This window comes from Bos taurus, chromosome 28 (assembly GCF_002263795.3).
Source record: "Bos taurus isolate L1 Dominette 01449 registration number 42190680 breed Hereford chromosome 28, ARS-UCD2.0, whole genome shotgun sequence".
In the NCBI taxonomy this organism is placed as follows: Eukaryota; Metazoa; Chordata; class Mammalia; order Artiodactyla; family Bovidae; genus Bos; species Bos taurus.
In genome coordinates, this window is record NC_037355.1 from 43,660,418 (window position 1) to 43,679,952 (window position 19,535).

General features: G+C 41.6%; 1 protein-coding gene across 3 annotated transcripts in view; it reads right to left on the reverse strand.

Moving 5' to 3' along the window:
* Nucleotides 1-19,535, reverse strand: part of ERCC6 (ERCC excision repair 6, chromatin remodeling factor) — a 73,330-nt gene that overhangs the window by 29,725 nt on the left and 24,070 nt on the right. For 2 of the 3 annotated variants that reach the window (XM_024986668.2, NM_001191343.2), the window contains exons 6-8: nucleotides 12,673-12,801; nucleotides 8,494-8,652; nucleotides 1,370-1,505 (exon numbers count right to left, since the gene is read on the reverse strand). In XM_024986668.2, coding sequence (XP_024842436.1) covers nucleotides 1,370-1,505; nucleotides 8,494-8,652; nucleotides 12,673-12,801 — 424 coding nt within the window. The remainder of the gene's footprint in view (nucleotides 1-1,369; nucleotides 1,506-8,493; nucleotides 8,653-12,672; nucleotides 12,802-19,535) is intronic. The other variant, XM_059882529.1, reaches the window with a different exon arrangement.

Below are 19,535 nucleotides of genomic sequence, written 5' to 3' on the forward strand. Positions count from 1 at the left end.
AAAACATTAAGAAATGTCAAAAGACAAAGAAGTGAAAAAAGCAATCAAAAATATTTTACAAGGGTGATAACAAGATAGTTATAACAATTTAGTTTGACTAGAAAAATGATTGAAACTTATTCTCATGCTACTAAAAAAACCACTTTTTAAAAACTGCAGCGTTTACCTCACTTCATTAATTATTTCAACTCACTTGTTTTCCATTTATCGTTTAAAATTCAGGGCAAAGTCAGCTGGTTTCAACAACAGCTAGTAAAAGCAAGATTCCACCTCACCAAACTTGAGCTACCAAATTATAGATACTCCTGTTTCACTTCTAACAAAAGCTCTGCTTACTCATCATCATGAACAAATAGGAATTTGGAGGAAAGGGGGTCTTGGCAGAATTACAAAGACATTGGAGCTTAGTGGCTCACATGTACTTAACTCAGCAGGGTGAACACCAGCCCTCTCAGGGGCACTGCTCTCACGGGCATGCAGACCTCACTCGCGAGCTACGACAATCAGCAGAGAAGGCACGAAGACCTCACTCACGAGCTACGACAATCAGCAGAGAAGAGCTCATAACAAACTGCCACTGCTCATCTACAGAGAAACCTGCAAACCCCAGTGAAAATGTGTAATTATCATCTATTCAGCTATAGGGGCACTTGGGGTACAAAAATGATGAAGACATAGTCTCCACTCTGCAGAGTTTACAGTCTAGATGATAGACAGAAATGAGAATTAAAAAAGCATAATACAAGCTATCTATGCTACCCACAGAAGAACAGATGATAAACTTCCTTTTGGATGATGTGGCTAAAACAACAAGTAAGTGAAGAAATGCCACCTTCAAAGAACAGTGATTATACTTAAATGGCAATCAAGGATTCAGAGAACAAAAAGCAACTTAATTAACTAAAAGGCAATAATACAAATAACGAAAATGTCAAAATGGCAGGCTGTTCTTTTGCTCATTAAAAACACATTTTAAAAGCATGTTAACAAATGCCTTTACTGATTAAAATACTAATTGCATTTTGTACCTACTTTCCTAAAACTGTTAAAGCCAGTAATGCCTCAAATCCAGCCAGTTAACTACTGCATAAGGCCCTTGATTTCTGGTCCCACTCAGGGTATCAGGCTTGTGTTTCACTGGACAAGAACATGTCTTGTCATCACCATGGGCTGTTAGAATGATAAAGCCTGCATTCACAACTGTTCTGAAAATACAGAGTTCTAAAATGAATCAAGAACAATCAATGCATGAAAGAAATATCAGAACATACATCTGAGAAATAAATGGATCAAAGCAAAGACTATCAGGTAAAATGGAAGGTTTTAAAACAAAAACAAGCAAAAAGGTGCTGAAGTATTGTAATGTTACCTTCTTGTGGGTAAAGGACCCGGTTTCGTGCAGAACTGCCACTCTGAATGCAGGCCACCACGTGTGAAACTCCTTCACCCACTGATGCATCACCGTTGTCGGACAGACAATGATGGTCGGACCCAACCCCTCGAACCTGCACCCAGAATGTCCAAGAGGAAAAGACAGCCGTGAATGACATATACGGATGATTAACTGCCAAAACATGAAAAAAGAAACAAACAAAACTCTACAGCTCAAAAAGGAAAATCCTACTGAGGATAAGCCCACCTGGTGAAATCCCTACAGCCCCATTCATCAATGAGTGGACGCATGTATTAAGAGGAACCACCAGCTAATGTGTTAAAAATATCATCTACAGTGAAGTAAATCAAACAAAAACTACCTAACAAGCAAACTTTTCTCTCTTCTTCTATTCCAGATTAGCGAAGGCATAAACGGTATATATCAACCTAAGTGAACATAGAATATGTTCTATCAGTTTGAAGCTTTATAGTTTATCAAGAGTTTTCACCCACAGGATTTCACTCAGTCTCACAGCTCAGGGAAGCCAGCAGGATGAGAACCCTGCAGTGTTCAGGCTGCCGAAGACTGGTGTGCCCAAGGTGCCACAGTTACCAGGAGACGGAGCGACGCCTCAAGTCAGTCTTCTGACAGCTGCAGCCCGCTTTTGCACTACAGCATGCTGTTCGCTTCTCCACGTGATACAGAACCAGTGGGTGAGCGCCAGTGACCATTTCTCCCAGAAAGCCCCAGTCAACAGAGCTCAAGCGTCACAGTGTTGTGGAAAACAGCCGAACACTACAGAGAAAGAGCCTTAGCAAGAGCCGCATCTGACCAAGCGATCCCAGGCAGACATTTGTGGACGGAGATACAAGAGCCTCAGCAAGAGTCGCTGCTGACCAGACGATCCCAGGCAGATATTTGTGGACCAGATACACGCTGCAGCGTTCTTTGCGCTGCAGAAAGAGTGGGCACTACCTGAACACCTGCAAATAAGAGACAGGCTAAACAAACCATCCTCTTTCTTTACTACTGCACAGGCAAGTAGCTAGGAGCACTGCCTGGGTCTGAACCCCAGCTCTGCACAGCTCTGGAACTTCAGTTTCTCATCTTAAAATGGGAACAACAGCCAGTTATATGAAGTTTAAATCAGTAAGTATAAAGTGCTTAGAACAGTATATACTAAATACTATTAGAGTTTCGAGGTCTTTCTAAAAACCACATAATTTATGGAATCATCCCAATTCATTTACACATAGGGAGCCAGAAAACTGGTCATTGCCACCATGTCAACATTCATCTCTCCCCCTTTTCCTTCTGAACGGAACAACTTTGTGCAGGTGCCCCCTCTTCCTTCCCAGACATGTACTTGATGGGACTCTGACCACCGTCTGGTTACGGCAAAGAGGGAAGAAGCTGGAAACACAGTTCATCTTCAGCCTGTTAGCACACAGCATTCCCCTAGAGAGGCTCGCCAGTCCACTGAGGGGTCTGGGAAGACTGGCTGGCTCATGGTGAGGAAGCACTTAGGCTCTAGGTCAGGGGTCGCGTCATCTCTTGGTCTCTCCTGCTGCATGTGAACGAGGAAACAAGAGCTCAGCAGCCACTGGCAGTTGAGTTCCTGTGCAAAGAGATCTTATGACCACAAGAAGAACTGGCCTCAGGAGAACCTGGGCTGCTTCTGATGACGCTGTGTCTACAATCTGCCTCCTTGGTAGGTTCCTAGATGTAGCACACGTTATGTAAACATTTAACCCACACTGAAGCCAGGATTCTTTCTACTGGCAGTCAAAATATCCTGATCCATAGTATACCGCAGGCACCTGTCAGTCAGTGCCCTTCCGCCCTGCTTCCTGCCTGTCCACATGGAACCAACGCCCTTTTCTTGTCTGAGCCCAGACCCCACTACATCAGTGTTTCTACCACTTCACCTTCAGTCCTGCTGAGAGACGGGTGTCAGTCGGTGCAGAACATGAAACCCAAGCCAGAGTCAAACTAGCGGTGGGAACCTCTTCCATACGAGACTCACACTCGGCCACCAGCGGCAACCAGGAGCTGAGACGGACAGACACTGGGGCCTTCATGGCCTACCTCTCACTCTGCAGCAGAGTCACCGGCGCCTTCAAACTCTCATTCTCTGTCCCCTGCCTATTTCTGCCCACAAGGATGTGGAGTATCTGAAGCTACCCACTGCACACACTCTCCCCATGCTACCATCTCACTAACCCTCACAGTTTCACTCACTCTCTTTACACTGGTAACGTGAATCTAGGTCTTCAGCCCCAGTCTCTTTTCTGAGCTCAGAAGTACCATTCGCCCAGACGTCCAACTGCCGGCTGGTCCCTCCACACAGATGTCCCCACAGCACCACAGGTCACCCTCCCCTGAACTGTCCCTCCTCCCAAATTTCCTGATCCAATGGAAAGAGCTGCCACCCATGCTCCAGGCACCCTCAGTGGAAATCCAGGCCTCTGCCCACTGCTGTTCTTCACCGCATCCAACCGACAGAGTTCATGTCACACACACTTCCTCTCTGAGTCACTCTGTCTCTCCACTGCTAACACTCCCTTCTGGCCACTACCATCTCTTACCCAGGATACTGCACTTTCTAGCACCATCTTTTCAAGAAAGCACAATCAGAATGCCTCATCCCTTTGCTTAAGAGCCTTTTCGTGTTTGTCCCTCACTCTTGAGACAGTCCAAACACCTCACCCTGCTGTCTGAGACCACGAGGACTGGACCTCGGGCCGCCTCTTCAGCATCACCTCTCTCCAGAGCCCTCGTCCTGACCGGCCCCTCACAGGTCCGCACTCCCCTACAAGCCCTCTTTCAGTTCTTACAAAGCGTACACTCCTCTGACCTCTCAGCCTTCACCTTGTCCCTTCCTTCCCTCTTCTTCCAGCCACACTCCACCTGTCCTTCAGCCCTCAACTTCCTCCCTTCCCGTGCCTTTCTCTCCAGGCAGGTTAAGGACCCTTCCTTGGCGCATCCACACGAGTTAGGACTCCACATTAACCCTGTCATAATATATGTCACCCTGGGGGTGTGTGTGTGTGTGTGTGTGTGCGTGCGCGCGCGTGCATTTGTGTGAAGCTCCTTCACAGTACAGGGATAGCTTCTTCTTTAAATGATCTCAATGTCTAAATCACAGAAGGCAATGAAAGAATATTGGCTTTTTTAATGAAAACTTCTTTTAAAAGGTTGAAAGAAAACTATATTGAAACATTAAAAGAGATTATTTTCGAGTTGGAGATCATGGTTGACTTTTTTTTTTTTTTGCTACAGTTCAATAAATGATTCTCAAACTTAATATTTTTTTTGTAAACTAAGCCACACAGCACTGGAAATATTCATCTGCACAACTGAAAAATACTCTGTAATTTTGTAGAAAAACAAGCCACAACCTAAATAAGGCTGACCTTTTACTCCAATGTAACAAAATACCTCCACCCATTTCTAAATCCTCCCACCTTTAGCTAGTTACTGCCCCTGCCCCTCTGCTCCAGAGAATGGGCTCAGATCACAAGAAGCCAGGAGCTGACAGCTCCTGAAGCAGTCCCAGCAGTGTCTCAGCCTCCCCCCAAGGGCAGGTACCCTCAAACTCCTTGGGGAGAGTACAGCTCTGCCCTGGCCCCTTCTGTGACAACATTCCCTAATAGGATTAAACGCAGCAACTTCTTATATCCTCCAAGAGCAATTAGAGAGCTATCAATATTCACTTACTATCTAAAATATTTAAAAACAAACTCACTTTCAAATAAACATAAGTACGTACATACGCCTTTGCAGGTCACACAGCAGTTATACGCCTTTTATGACATGGTCGCTGTCAACTGCTACAACATTACGTAAGGCCAACATTTTATTCTGGCTTATGGGTCGCAAGGAGTCAGACACGACTGAGCGACTAACTGAACATCTATTTGGCATTATTATGCCCTTCAATCTCTGCCATTCTCCTAGGAAACCATGGAGGTTTTCACAGAGTGGGATCCAGGAGCAGACCTAGACTGCTGCAGAGCCTCAGAAGGGGCAGCCACATCCACTAGCAATCACACCGACTGTCCCAGGCTTCTCCAGAAGGGGCAGCCACACCCACTAGTCAGAAGGGGCAGCCACACCCACTAGCAATCACACCGACTGTCCCACCCTTCTCCAGCCCCCATACCAGTGAGACGATCTTAAGAAAGAGCTAAAGGTACTAGAGCAATTAGTACCAATTACTAAACTGGCTACAGTTTCTTTCATCTTTGATTATCATTGATTACCTAGTAAGTTTACAAGTCAATACCTCCGTGGTCAAATATTTCAACCTGCAGGATAGAAATCTGCCCCTCATAGCCTTGAACTTATCAGGAATTACAAAGTAAAAATATTTACCTTTGAAAGTTTATTAACTTTTTCAGTCCATTTATTTGTAATTAGGAATTTCCTAAATGATATCCAAGACTTCAGAGTATTAACTAAAGTTTGCAAGGTTAACCATTTATTTCTTCTCCATCATCAAGTTCAGGGGCCTATCACTATAATACGAATGGCAAAGAGAAAAGTATATAGTATATACGTTATGAACCGGGAAAACAGGCAGTATAGATTTTTATTAGCCCAGTAAGTACGCTTTTCCCTCTTTTTAAAAGACATTACATATAAAACACATTAAAGAAACAAAAATTAAAAACTTCTTTTTACCATTAAGTTCCTTCTTGGTATCCCAGAGACATCCATGGTTTCAGGATCATTGACCTTAAAATTACGATACTAAGACCATTCAAATAAAAGCCCCAGAATCTACAGCTTGCAAGAGTTCAGAGGAAATTTACACAGCCCATGAAGCAATGCTGGCTCATGCAGAACTTGGTTTGACTACACATCTGACCACTGCTCTTTAGGACATAAACCTAGAGACGACTCCAAGTTCATCTGATTCCAAAGGAGGACAGACTATAAAACTGTGAGAAAAAACGTTATACAATTTGCCCTGGCACATGCACAGAAGGGACCAAGCTCCTCTGAACACCTCTACGCACAGAGACCAGTTGTTTGGCTGATATATAACTGCATTCTGGGAAGCCACTTCTACCGATACTATCTTAATAAAGATGATCTGGGCTATAACCCAACGTGCCACACTATTTCATTATGGAAAAAGGAGATGCACATCGACAGTTAAGTGATTACAGCTGCTGCTCATTATTAGCCCACAGCTCACTCCTAGCTGGATTGTCACCACTCGAGAGAACATGTTTTAATTTTTCAATCAAAACTACACGGCAGGGATGATTTTAGGTTTCCCAGGCATGGCATATTAGACCCCACGCAAGTTTCATGGTAACAGGAAAGGAAGGGAAGAAAAGAGATGGGAAATAACAAAATCCCAGAAATCATTTAAGAAAAGAAAGATAGTCTTAGAAACTATCTGGAGCAGCTTGGGGCATTCTCGTCAAAACCCAACCAAAGCGAATGAGAAACGCAGAGGCGAGCCGAGCAAACGGCTTGTTTAGAGAAAGCATTTTATAAACGGTGAATTAATGATATGCCTAGGCAAGAAAACACTAAATGCCCATTTTCAACTTTGACTTTTCCATTCAGACGGAATGTTTTCACATGAAATGTAGCAGAATTTCAGTATCGGAAGAAAAAAACTCTGCTTCGACACTTTATTGTAGTAACAACAGAACATTTAATATTTAAAAATCCGCCAATATATTTTCCCCTTCCTACAACTGTGTAAGTATTTCTAAAATATCCTAAAACTTTAAGTACTGCTCATGGGATGTGTTGATCTGCTAAATTAATGAGAAGAGTAAGGAATAAAAGCAAAGCAAAAAACTCTGAAGATTAAAATAAAAAGTTCTTTACTTAACAGTTTATGGTTTGTATTTGACCCACTCCAATATTCTTGCCTGGAGAATCCCGTGGACAGAGGAGCCTGGCGGGCTACCGTCCATAGGATCGCAAAGAATCGGACACGACTGAAGCAACTTAATCCACAACACACACAACATTCCAGAAAACATTTCTCTGTTGATGAACCAGAGTGTAGACAGTCACGTTCTGCTGTGGCCGCCTTCAGGCACACTAACACTCTTGTAAAGGGGTCGTCAAATCGCATCCTGTGACTGCCTGGGGTTTCTACAACCTAAGTGTCTGGTAAATATCTTGCTGTTACTCATTAGGTAAAGCCTATTAGAATCCAAGGAGCTGTTGGATTATCTGGGTTTAAAATTAAATACTCTACATAATTCATCAAGCATTAATTGATTTACATAATTCATCTACCATTACTGATTTACAGAAAAAGTCAACTTACAGCTTAAATATGGAAATGCTCACTGGATTTCAAGATAAACTATTTCAGTCCTACCACAAAGAACAAGCATGTTTAAATGTTTATTCTTTCAGAAGATTAAAGTTTTAATAGTTTATTTGAATTCCTAAAGAAAATAAAGATTACAACCAAAAAATAGTTTTCTATCATTTTATATTTCTATTATTTAGACTTTGACTTTCAAATTTATATAAAATTCTTAAAGACTGGGAGAGTAGGGAGAAAGCATAGTGAGCAGACAAGTATGTAATGTCATTTGAAAAAAAAAAGCACCATCTACAAATGCTATCACGCATAATGATTATAAAAGAAATCCTCCAAAGATTCAACTTTCCCCATGAATAGACTTTGTACTTACTGTAATGCTCACCTGGTCTCCTGCCAGAACAAATATTTTAATGTAAAATTTAATAAATGGAACTAAAGGTATTATGTCTAATTTAAAATTCCATATTGTGTAAACTATTGATATTAACATAATTGAGTTTGTAAACAATCCATTTGCAGAAGCTAACCTTAGACACTGTATTGACCCAAAATATCTAGTGGGGCTCATCTGCAAAACGAAGCATCAATGACTGGAATTCATTAGCAGTGTTACATGTTTAATTTCTCCTGCCCTACAGCTCCACTGTCTCGTAAAAATTTCCCTTTGATGTCCCCCCTAAAAGAATTAAAGGAATATTGTAATTGAAATGTCATCAATAATTCACAAGACCCTCCTCCACAGCAATACATCTGATGAAATATTAATTGAGCTCCACAGACTGACAGTCTGCAGAGGAGCACTTGCCTGTAATTTGAACCACGAGTCCTGATCTTGCTGTAGCTCAGACCTGCCAAGAAGGCAATTATCTGGATGGTCTTGCCCAATCCCATTTCGTCTCCCAGAATTCCTCCTGCCTGCTGGCAGTGCAATTCCCACAGCCACCTAACACCTGTCTGCTGGTACCTACAACAACAAACACCAACAAGAAAAAGAAAATGGCAAATGGTGGGTAATACAGATCATAACGCAAAGTACTCATGAATTAATCATTTAGCGAGGTTCTAGCACCAGTCAGAGAAGCATGCCGGATGTGTGTTTTACATGAGTATTATATTCATAAGGTCATACATTTTTGATTACCTAAAGCATAAAATCACACATTTTTCTTTACAGAACATTAACACATTTCTAATTAAACTGATAGATAGGGCAATTAGGGACTATTTCATTTCTTTTTCAACATTAGAAATAGCCTGGTAAACAAGCATAAACTTATTATCTTTTATTCAATATCCTCCTGAAAAAAAACTCAAATGTTTTTAGTTATATAAAGTTCTAATAACTTTTCTATGAAAAGATGCATTAACATTTATTTTTCCAATCTGAACAGCATAAAAAAGCAAGACAGAGAAGACTACAATTTACAGTACATACTGTTGAAAAGTCACTTGGTAATCATATTATCTTTTTATAGGAAAAATTAAATTTTAAGGCCATAAACTAGTCTAAAGAATAGGGCTAATCACAAAATTAGTACATAACAGATGAGTCTGTCATATTACTAGCAGAGGCAAGAAAAAAACAAAAACAGTTTAAAGGCTCAAAAACACAAAAGGTCTTTTAATATTCTAAAGTAGAACTTGGTTCAGTGACTTCATCATAGATACAACGGTCAGTGCTATTAAAATTTTAAATAAATAAATTTTAAGCTTGATTTTAAATTTAAATTTTAAATAAAATTTCAAATAGAAATAATACATTCCCCTCTAAAAAGAAAAGAGAGTTGGTATTTGCCCTTTCCCATCAATGGTATGTTTAATTCAATCATCTAAAAGTGAAGTTTAAAAAGGAACAAAGCAAAATGCATTTCTTAGCATGAAAGAAAGATTTAACACTATGCAATGGCATGAAGATTATCTGCCAAGTTTAAAAATCTAAAGGAAAAAGCACTTAAAAGACAATGACAGCTAAAGATCCCCCCCCAAAGAAAATACCAAGGCTAGTGAGATGGCTACCCTAAAAGAAGGCGGTTTTGCTGTTTTACTGCCCAAATGTTTACTCTTTGCTGCATGGTATCTCTACCTAAAATCTCACGGATTTCAGTCCCTGTGAAACTAGTTTTATTTACTCTTCTCTCAGTAAGTATGTCATCATTAACTTTCCCCAGTATTTTGAAAATCAGCTGTGGAAAAAAATCTAGTCCAAAAAGTTCCCCAAAAAACTGATGTACGTTGACAACCCACTACATTCCAGTCAACCAGCCCCCTCTCACTGAGGCACAAAACTAGGGCGCCGACCCCTCTGGGCAGAACAGGGGCCAAAACGTCCAGGCAGTCGTTCCAGTGCTTTCCCACCACACGAAGCCATCTCCACCCCACACGGCCCCCGTCCCTCTCTGTTTGGGGCCAATCAACTGAAAGAACCTGGAGAGGGCAACCGAGAAACAAGGAGAGGAGGAAGGGTGACCAGCGCGGTATCCAGAGGGAGTCAGGTCGTCCGGATTCTAGGTGACCCACGAGAGGACGTCTCCTCATCTACAGATGTAATTTCCAAGGGCGTTCAAACAGCATCTAAAGGATGACTTAAGGAAAAACAGCGACTAGGCAGCCTTGTAAGTCACGTCACCACATGGGAATCCCAACCACACCTGGGGACACCGTGCAAAGGTGGCGGAGAACAGACCCCTTCCCGTGAGGGCCCCGGGCCTCGTCAGCGCGCTGGACGGCAGGCCCGCACCGCTGGACGGGCACTTCCGGGCCTGGGTTCTGATGCCAGCAGTGTCACTGACGGACTAATTTGCCCTAATTTCCTTAATAATAAAACACTGTAAAACAAGTACATACTTTAAAGGAAAGCATGCTATGGAATTCCGTTTTCAGAACTGTTTTGAAAACATAAAAAGTTACTCTTCAGGAAAAGTTAAAGATTTTTACAAACTGCTGTAAAAGAGTAACAGAATTACTATACTCCGCTTCCCCCATGAGACTGAAGCACCACAGAAGAACCACAGATCACTGTCACACTAAGCTAAGACTGCACTTACTAGTGTGGCTAAAGATTGACTTTTGTCACGTGATTGCTAAATCACAGAGTCAAATATATTTTCTGGGCAAATTTTCAAAATAGAGTTTTAAAAGTTAACCAGGATGGTGCAGAAAATAGCACTTAAATAGGTTAACAGTATCTGCTGACTCCTTTGTGTACAAATATATCCTATTAATTTCATTCCACATAGTGTGGTAAATATGGTAAAAATATATCTACAGCTTAAAATTAAATTGGCCTGGCTAAAACTTAGTCATGAAAGAAAAATGGAGACTCTGCCAATTATAGCAGAATAAAAGAAACAGAAGTTTTGTAACATTTATGAAATATTTAAAATTCTGCTTTTGAGAGATGAAAAATGAAAACAAAATACTTTCAAGGAATGTGCAATTGACACAATATTTTTTTAAACATGTATTTACATTAACTACAATAAGGTTAACAGTCAATACACTGAATTTGATACACTCTTAATAGTAAGTTTAGTTCTATTAACTGTGAAATTTCTTTTGCTAGAAACTCCCACATTTAGACAAAAATGCACATTCAACTTCATTCTTGAGGGTATTTGCCAAATCACTTAATACTCATGTAGAAGTATCCCGTCTTCATTAAATTAATCTGTAACCTGGGTATTCCTTCCGCTAGTACAACACAGATACTATTTGGCCTGTTTCTTAGTAAGAAATCACTTTAGAGAAGATGAAAAGAGTTGCCAATAAATATTATCTCTATTTATCTTTCCATAGTTAATTTTCATTTGGGAAAAGCAACAGCCAAAGTAGCCACTTCTACGGGCTATAAAACACCTCCAAAAATTACTAGAGATTCCCTACAGTTCTTTATAGTTCTGTCCAGTATAGCAACCCCACCAAGATACTTCACATCTTTAGGATTCAGCTGTCTTATATGTTTATTGGGATAAAATAACTACTCCCTCCATCCCCTCCACCCTCAAGAGAAAAGTTAGAATTATAATAAAAGCTCTTTGAGAGGAAATATAAAAAGCAGACTCTCTTTAAGTAGACCTCTTGCACAAGTTTCAGGCATGGCTATCAGCTCAATCTATGAAGGAGATTAAACCTAAGTGTCTCAAAGAAAGACGTTTACATCCTGCACCCAACCACCAAGTGATGATACGAGAGACAGAAAGAAGCTACCTAACGCTTTAACTTCCTGCGTGCGTCAAGGAAGCGTTCCTAAAGTACCTTGTTAAGTAAATCCCAAGAGGGATGAGACTGCACACCTGGCTCAGGATTTACATTCATCACAGAGACTGTACCGGCCCTCGTAGGCTACAGACACGCACCTACCACAGGGCATCCATTTATCTGCAACCCTGGGCCACTTCACACATAAAACACAGTTTCAGGTACAAACTCAGTCCTGAAGGTGTTTGCCTACATCTTGCCTTTTTATATAAGAATAACATTTACAGGAAATACTTAGATACACATTTGGTCAGCTCAAAAGTATTATACCCTTAGGTACAGTACAAGACAGTCAAAAAAATAATCTTTACAAAGTTTTTATTTCAACACAGAAGTATAAGACCTCTGCAATATTGATTTTAATAAGCAATTCTTCTTAATTAATCTGATTTAAGAAATTAGAGATTTGGTCCCTTAAAAATGCTAAAAACAACAACAAAATAACTTGATATAAATAGCTTTTAAAGTGTTGTTTTTAGTCTGCTGATACAGGTCCACATAGATTTTTAAGTTTATAAACACACTGAATGCACACTTTAGTCAATTTATTATCATCTAATTTTAATGAACAGCATGTGGCTAAAATTTCATTTGACAGTAACCGTATTCAAAATAAATTGCTGTGAGTACCTTGAGGGCCCACAGGTAACTGTATGCAGTTCCTAAAATATTAATTTGTAACAATGGCTCGACGACAGATGTAAAGAAAGGAACACATAGCACATACTTAAAAAGCTTTTTGAACAGAAAACCCGGCATTTTAAAACCTTCGTCAAATTCAGCATCACTTTCCTCAGAATCATCTTCAAGCCTCAGACTCTTCTCTTTGTCCTTCAGTCTCAGTTTATTCCATCTCCTACCATGAAAACAAAAATCGTATTTTCATTACTTTGGTTCCAAATCAGATTAAAATAGACAGTTCAAAGTAATACAAAGAAAAAAAAAAAAGACAAAATAGAACAGTCCTTTAGCTTTCTGCTGCCATCATTACCCAAAACACTGATGTTCAAGAGAAAAAAAAAAGATTATCCTTTCCCTCCTCTTTAATTCAATTCTCATTTGAATTATTATAGCTGCTCTAGAAATATTCCTGTAAGGTCTCATTTCATTATCAAAACTACTTGCTCCTCTCCTGGCATACCCTAAGGGAAAATTTCTCTGCTAGTTCCTAAGATATATGAACTTAATTCTAGAAAAGATTCAGTGGAAATTTCAATATAACTAAATTTATAGATACTAAATGTCATAGCTCCAAAATGACAATGTAAGAAAAAATAAATTTTATTTATAATTACTATTTCTGTGCTAAAGATATGATGGTCATAGGATAAAACAGCACAACATCTTGGAACATAAAGCAAGTTTTTGGTCAAAAGTACTGAGTATCAGATTCACATGTTGATTACTTAATTAGGGAGAGGCATCAACAATATAAAAGTATGGATAATGATACGACTGAGGAAAAAAAAGCGTTCGCTAAATACAATCTAAGTTATAAACTCAGTTATATGATGCTTTTCAGATACGAAATAGGATGAACACTTATGTTTCAGAAGGGTGACCCCATGTATGCATAACGGAAGAAGCGTCTGAAGGTCTGAGAGTATCAGTGACACAGCAAGGCTACTGGCGCGGTGCAGCCGTTTAGTCAGACGGATCTTGCACCCGTGTAACTAAAATGGACGCTGCTGTCGTAGGGGAGGAAAAAAAAGCCAACAGCCTCACATTCTAGTTGCTTCCAAAATAACAAGATAGCTTTTTTAGTATGCATGCAACTGACACTTTGAATCTCACAAAATGGTGGAAATGAAATAGAGCAGTAACAGAGATAAATGCCTTCCAAGTAGAAAGCTCACAGGAAGGGGATGAGAACAGCAACGCATTTAGGAAGTCATTAACCTGCTCTGACCATGCAGGACTAACAGAGAAAGTGTGAGGGAAGGTAGAGGAAAACACGAGAGGATAACACTGCACACGCAGCCCAGGTGGAAGAACGTGCTTCCCAACACCAATCACCAAACCAGCACGGAGGCCAAACACGGGGGCGACAGGCAACCCCGAGCATAGATGCTGGAAGACCTTAAAAGCATGTCCTCTGATTAATTCCAGCCTGGTGACAATTTCAGCGCTTCAGATAAGGAAAAGAGGGGCTAGCTAAGGCTTACCTGTGATCAGCAAAGAAGAACCAGTTGGTGACCTGAAACTACTTCACAGTGCCTATAAGCAAGCACTGCTGCTGATTTTCAGAAAACAGACAACAGAAGAGGCAGTGCATGGCCAAGCCTAAGAAAACAGCCCCCACATAACCATGAAGTTTAATATGTGACTGTTTTTTATGGGAAATTTTTAATGGCCTTTTTGTGCTTAACCTCTGCAGGCAATCTCTTCCTCTCTTCAATTAGTATTTTTCTTTCTTAAAAGTCAGCACCATGCAATTCAGGAAGTACCTCTAAGTGGCTCTAACAGTCTTAGCTCCTCTTCTGAGTTGCACATTATCTGCAAATTTAGGTAAGCGCAACGGCATACAGTAGTGGTTCTCAATACGGGGGGCAACCTGGGCACCCTGAGGGTGACCCCCACCCCCACCCCAGAGTAACTTGACAATGTCTGGAGACAATCTGGTTGTTACAGTGCTGGTGGGAGGGGAGACATACTATTAGTATTTAGCGGGTAGAGGCCAGGATGCTGCTAAACATCCTACCATGTCCAAGACAGTCCTCTACAACAAAATATTATCCGGTCTCAAATGTCAACAGTGCCAGGCTGAGAAAGTCTGATATAAAAGTATCCCTTACAATTAGAACTTAGAAACTAAAATGATGTATATCCATTTTCCTGATATATATGTGGCTCAGACGGTAAAGCGTCTGTCTGCAACGCAGGAGACCGGGGTTCGATCCCTGGGTTGGGAAGATCCCCTGGAGAAGGAAATGGCAGCCCACTCCAGTATTCTTGCCTGGAAAATCCCATGGATCGCGGAGCCTGGTAGGCTACCATCCATGGGGTCGCAAAGAGTCGGACCATCCATGGGGTCGCAAAGAGTCGGACACGACTGAGCGGCTTCACTTTCACTTTCATACATAACTGAAATTTAGCAATTAAGCAATTTCAGATAATGAGATAGCCCTCAGTACCCAAATTCTTACTATCAGAGCTCAGAACCAAACATCTGTATAATAAAAGATATTTCTTTTTAGCAAATTTGTGGATAATACAAATTTTGAGGGAAAAAAGAAATCACAAAAACTTAAAAAAAAAAAATCACAGCCACTTAAAAATACTTCATTTTGCATCTACTCAAAAATAATGTTACAGGAAGAAAAAGAAAGCACCAGATGATGCCAGCTTTATAAGTCAGGCACAGCAAGGTCATTGAATATTTTGCACACAAGAGTTTCACACCTTAAACTTCACAGACAAATGATAGATAGCTATTTCCTCAGACTAAGCCAGTTAATCTTTGTGGCTATTAAATTTCCCACCACATCACGCTGCTTCAACAGTTTCAGCTTCCTCCCTCTCACTCTTTCTTCTCTGAAATATATAGGCATCATGTTGCCACAGAACACACAGCACCTAGGAAACCACATAAGCCACCACAGAATGATTGCATTCCAGTGCCTTCCGCTTCATAAAGAAAGATGAAAAGAGACAAACATTTATCCAGTTTGGCTAACAGATGACTAAAGGCGGTGAGGAAGAAAATCATTATTGCCTACAAGTATTTGTATCACTGTGGAGACAAATTGCCCCAGTAGAATCGTATGCACATATTAAAGACAGGAACTCCCAGCGTTATAAACACACGCACGTGTGGCTCCAGCTAAGAGACTCTCCCGGTACACAGAGCGGCCTTCCTCCCGCGCAAACCACCGGGAGGCCTGACCGCCGCCGCCCCGCCCGCGCCACCAGCGCCGGCAGCACGCACCAGCACGCGGAGCGCTAGGGGGTGGAGGGGAGCCAGACTCACCTCAGCTCCGGGAGAAACACATGTCCTCCCATCCCAGGTGCCGACAGGCTCTAAAACTGCTCTCTTCAGGGTGCTTAACTCGTGGTCCTACAGTCTGGCAGGCTGAGCGGCTGCCCAGTCTGCAGGTTTATATAAAAGGGGCTTCCGTGCTGTGAATAAAGGGGGTCTGACATGTGCCCAATGAGCACAGGCTCAAACCCTCAGGCTCAGATGGTCCAGAACCCAATCCCACTCCCATGCATTACCACCTCAGCCCTCAGCAAGCAACTTAACCTCTCTAGCATCTACATTTCCTGGTCTCTGAGATGCGGGAAGAGGGGCATCTGCGTCACTGGATTTGGGGGGGATTAAATGAGGTGCCACATATAAAGCACTTATCCTAAGACAAGGGTATAACAGGTGCTCAATGAATTAATGTATTATATATAACCATATGTACTTACTGAAACCTCACACAACTCGGAGTGAACTGCCAGTGTTCACTTACAGAGGAATAAACAGAGGCATGTACAGTTCAACAAATCTGCACGAACATGCGAGAGGACTCTGCAGCAGGCACCTCTGCTCAAAAACCATGACAATCTGTCAAATGGGTGCTCAGTAAATGACTGTGAAAAGCGTGAGCACCATGAGTAAAGACTCTTAGCCATCAGAAGATATCTGCAGGAAAATGGCGATTTAAAAGTGCTATAACAGATTTGTAAATAGTTAATTGTCATGAAGTGTGGCCACCTTTTTATATGATAGTAACAACTATAGAATAACCTAAAAATGGTTGGGAGTGAGTCAAAATTAAGATCTGGACCCAGAGATGTGAAATCTTAAAAGTGGCCTCAGAAATGTCTAAATTCAATTATCTCAATAAATAAGCTAGATGAAGGATTTTAAAAGTAGAACAGGGCAGTAAATAGTCCAATATTTACATTTTTGAAAAAGTAATCACTTTTCATGTTTTCTATCCCCTCGTTTTAAAAGAGTCACACATGTAAGAGTCACAGCTGCAGCCACATAAAACCAAGCGGGCCTGGTGTTCTCTGGCAGGGTTTCCAACTCCCCACACGGCTGCCATAGTCAGCCCGCTGCTGATGCTGCTGGCAGCTACTTAGAAGAGAACCCAGTAATAAACATAAACTTATAATTCTAATCAGATGCAGGCAGGGCAAATGCTCCTTGGCTTCGCCACATTCTCGCAAGAGTGAGAACCTGGCCCAGGCTGTGGGCCCTGGGGCTGATACTGCAGTAACGATCTGTCAGCAGCAGCTCGGACCCAGGGCCCGACAGACAGCAACGCTGCACAACCAGCTGAACTGCACAGGAACAGTATGTCCTTCAGTTGTAACCTACTGGCATGCCTTGTCGATGGAACCCTGAGAATACACCTGAGAAGTTAATTTCTTTTCAAAGGAGAATTTCCAGCATTTCAAGGATGTTCAAAATGCCAGAGCAGAACACAGCCAGCTGCCACTATGCCGAACCTTGAGCCCACTCACCACTGAGCATCTGCATGCCCTGTACTGTCCCCAAGCTCCCTCCTGCAACACACACATTCATTCACACGCCTGGGGACCCTTCAGACCTCAGCCCGAGCAGCGCCTCTGGAAGAAGTCTTGCACAACCTGTCAGTGAGCTGTCCAGTCCCCCAGGTGCCTTCCTAACCACACGCCTTGGGCACACCTGATGTCTCCACTACCAGAGTGTGAGCATCTTTTGACATCTGTATCTGTCTCCCCTGTTAGACTGGGAGCCACCTGAGGTCAGAGACGGTCTCAGTCATTTTCATATCTTTAAAGACTAGCATAACGCCCACCTCACCAGAGGCTCGATAAATGCTAAAGAAATGAATCAACAGGGTTCAGAATTGGGTGAGGAAGACCCAGGGGCAGAGAACCATGGCTTGAAAATGGTCATAAAATAGATCCCTCAGCAATGGTTCCAGAAACGTCCTGTTCTAGCTCCTTTGGGCCTGCCTCCTGCCGCACTTCCTGCCCCTTCTACATGCATGACTCTGGGCTGTAGCCACTGCATAAACATGGCTGGGTCCACTGCAAAGAACGGGGCTCGGCCAAGAGCGACTGCAAAGTCAGAGATGTTTAATTTAGAATTTTATAAGGAGGGAAAAAAAAAGAGAGGACGCTCATTACATTGAATGACAAAAATTTTGTAAGGTGTTTTCAATTCCTCGTTTCTGTTTTTCAGGGTTTCCCAGGGGATTCACCTTGCAACAGGACTGGTCTTTGCACACCAGCTGATGGGAAGAAATAAGGAGTCCTGAGTTTGGGTCCAAGGCTCCCAAGGACCAGGTGGGAAAGGCTGGGCAAAAGATTCAACTTTCTATGAAAGGATTCATCTCTTGGCAGAGGAAAAAAGAAGTTTACATAGCCCTAATCTATATTTACATTAACAGAAAGGAAGTAATGTTTCTAGTGTTGACACCTTCATCTTTTCTTTAATCCATACATATAATAGTCACAGCTGCAACCCAACAAAATGAGGTGAGTGTGTTACTCACTGGGAGGTTTTCTAATTCCTCTAGTCCCTCAGACTCCAGCGGTAGCTACCAGAGCAGAACCAGCAAAACACAGATGCAAGCTACCCGCTGAGAAGGGGACACTGGACGTGGGCAGAGAGCGACGCTACAGGTCTGTCATTAGCAAGCGGAGGCCTGAACTTCAGAAACATCGTTTGACAACGCTGCATCTGTCTCCTCGACCACCAAAGGAGCCAAATAACAGGTTCCTACAGGACTAAGTGAAGTAATGTTTACTATATGCTTTGGAAACTATTTTTAATACTGCATACATGTCAGATACTATATCACAATTATTGGCAGATTACACAAAAAAGCAAAACTGAGAAATCTGAATTAATTGTAGGTTAAATGTGAATAGTAACAAATGTCAGGACACTGTGGAACTGCAATCTAGGGTGGGCAGGAGTTAAGCGTACCAAGTCTAGAAGATCATCACGCTACTGTGCCTGTACTATCAGCCAAGATGAAGATTATCATGGTCACTCTGAGCACAATGTCCTACTCGCTGAGTGAAGCGAAGATGTAGAAAACCAAGCCTTACAAGGCACAAGAGAAGGATCTGGAACACTGACCTCTAAACAGAGAAAACTATAAAGAACCAGTGTAATCTTGACCCACCCACACTCGGAGCCAACGAGCAGGCTACCCGTTAGAAGAATGCCCCCTGGGCAGATGTCCAGTGCCCCTAGTGTGTTCAAAGGAGAAATCATGTTTTATTTCTCCCCAACTGTTAATAATGTACTTATATAGATATTTTATCACTAAGTGGACATAATCATATTAATAAGAAATATATGAAAGTTAAGAAAAGCCTAACATTAAACAAAACTAAGTTTATAACAGCATATGCAGTATGAGATGGCAATGCATATTAAACATAATTGTTAATAGCACTTTTTACCCTGGAAAAACGTTATCTTTTTCTCGATATTTATATAAGCTCTTCCTCATGATTCTCATAGACCCTCTTACTGGCTTGATGAAATCTTACTAGAAAATGTTTTATCTAATGGACATACAAATAACAAGACTAGCTAATTTTCGTTGAGTGTCTGATACCTGCCAATGTCTCAGATATATTACCTTTTGT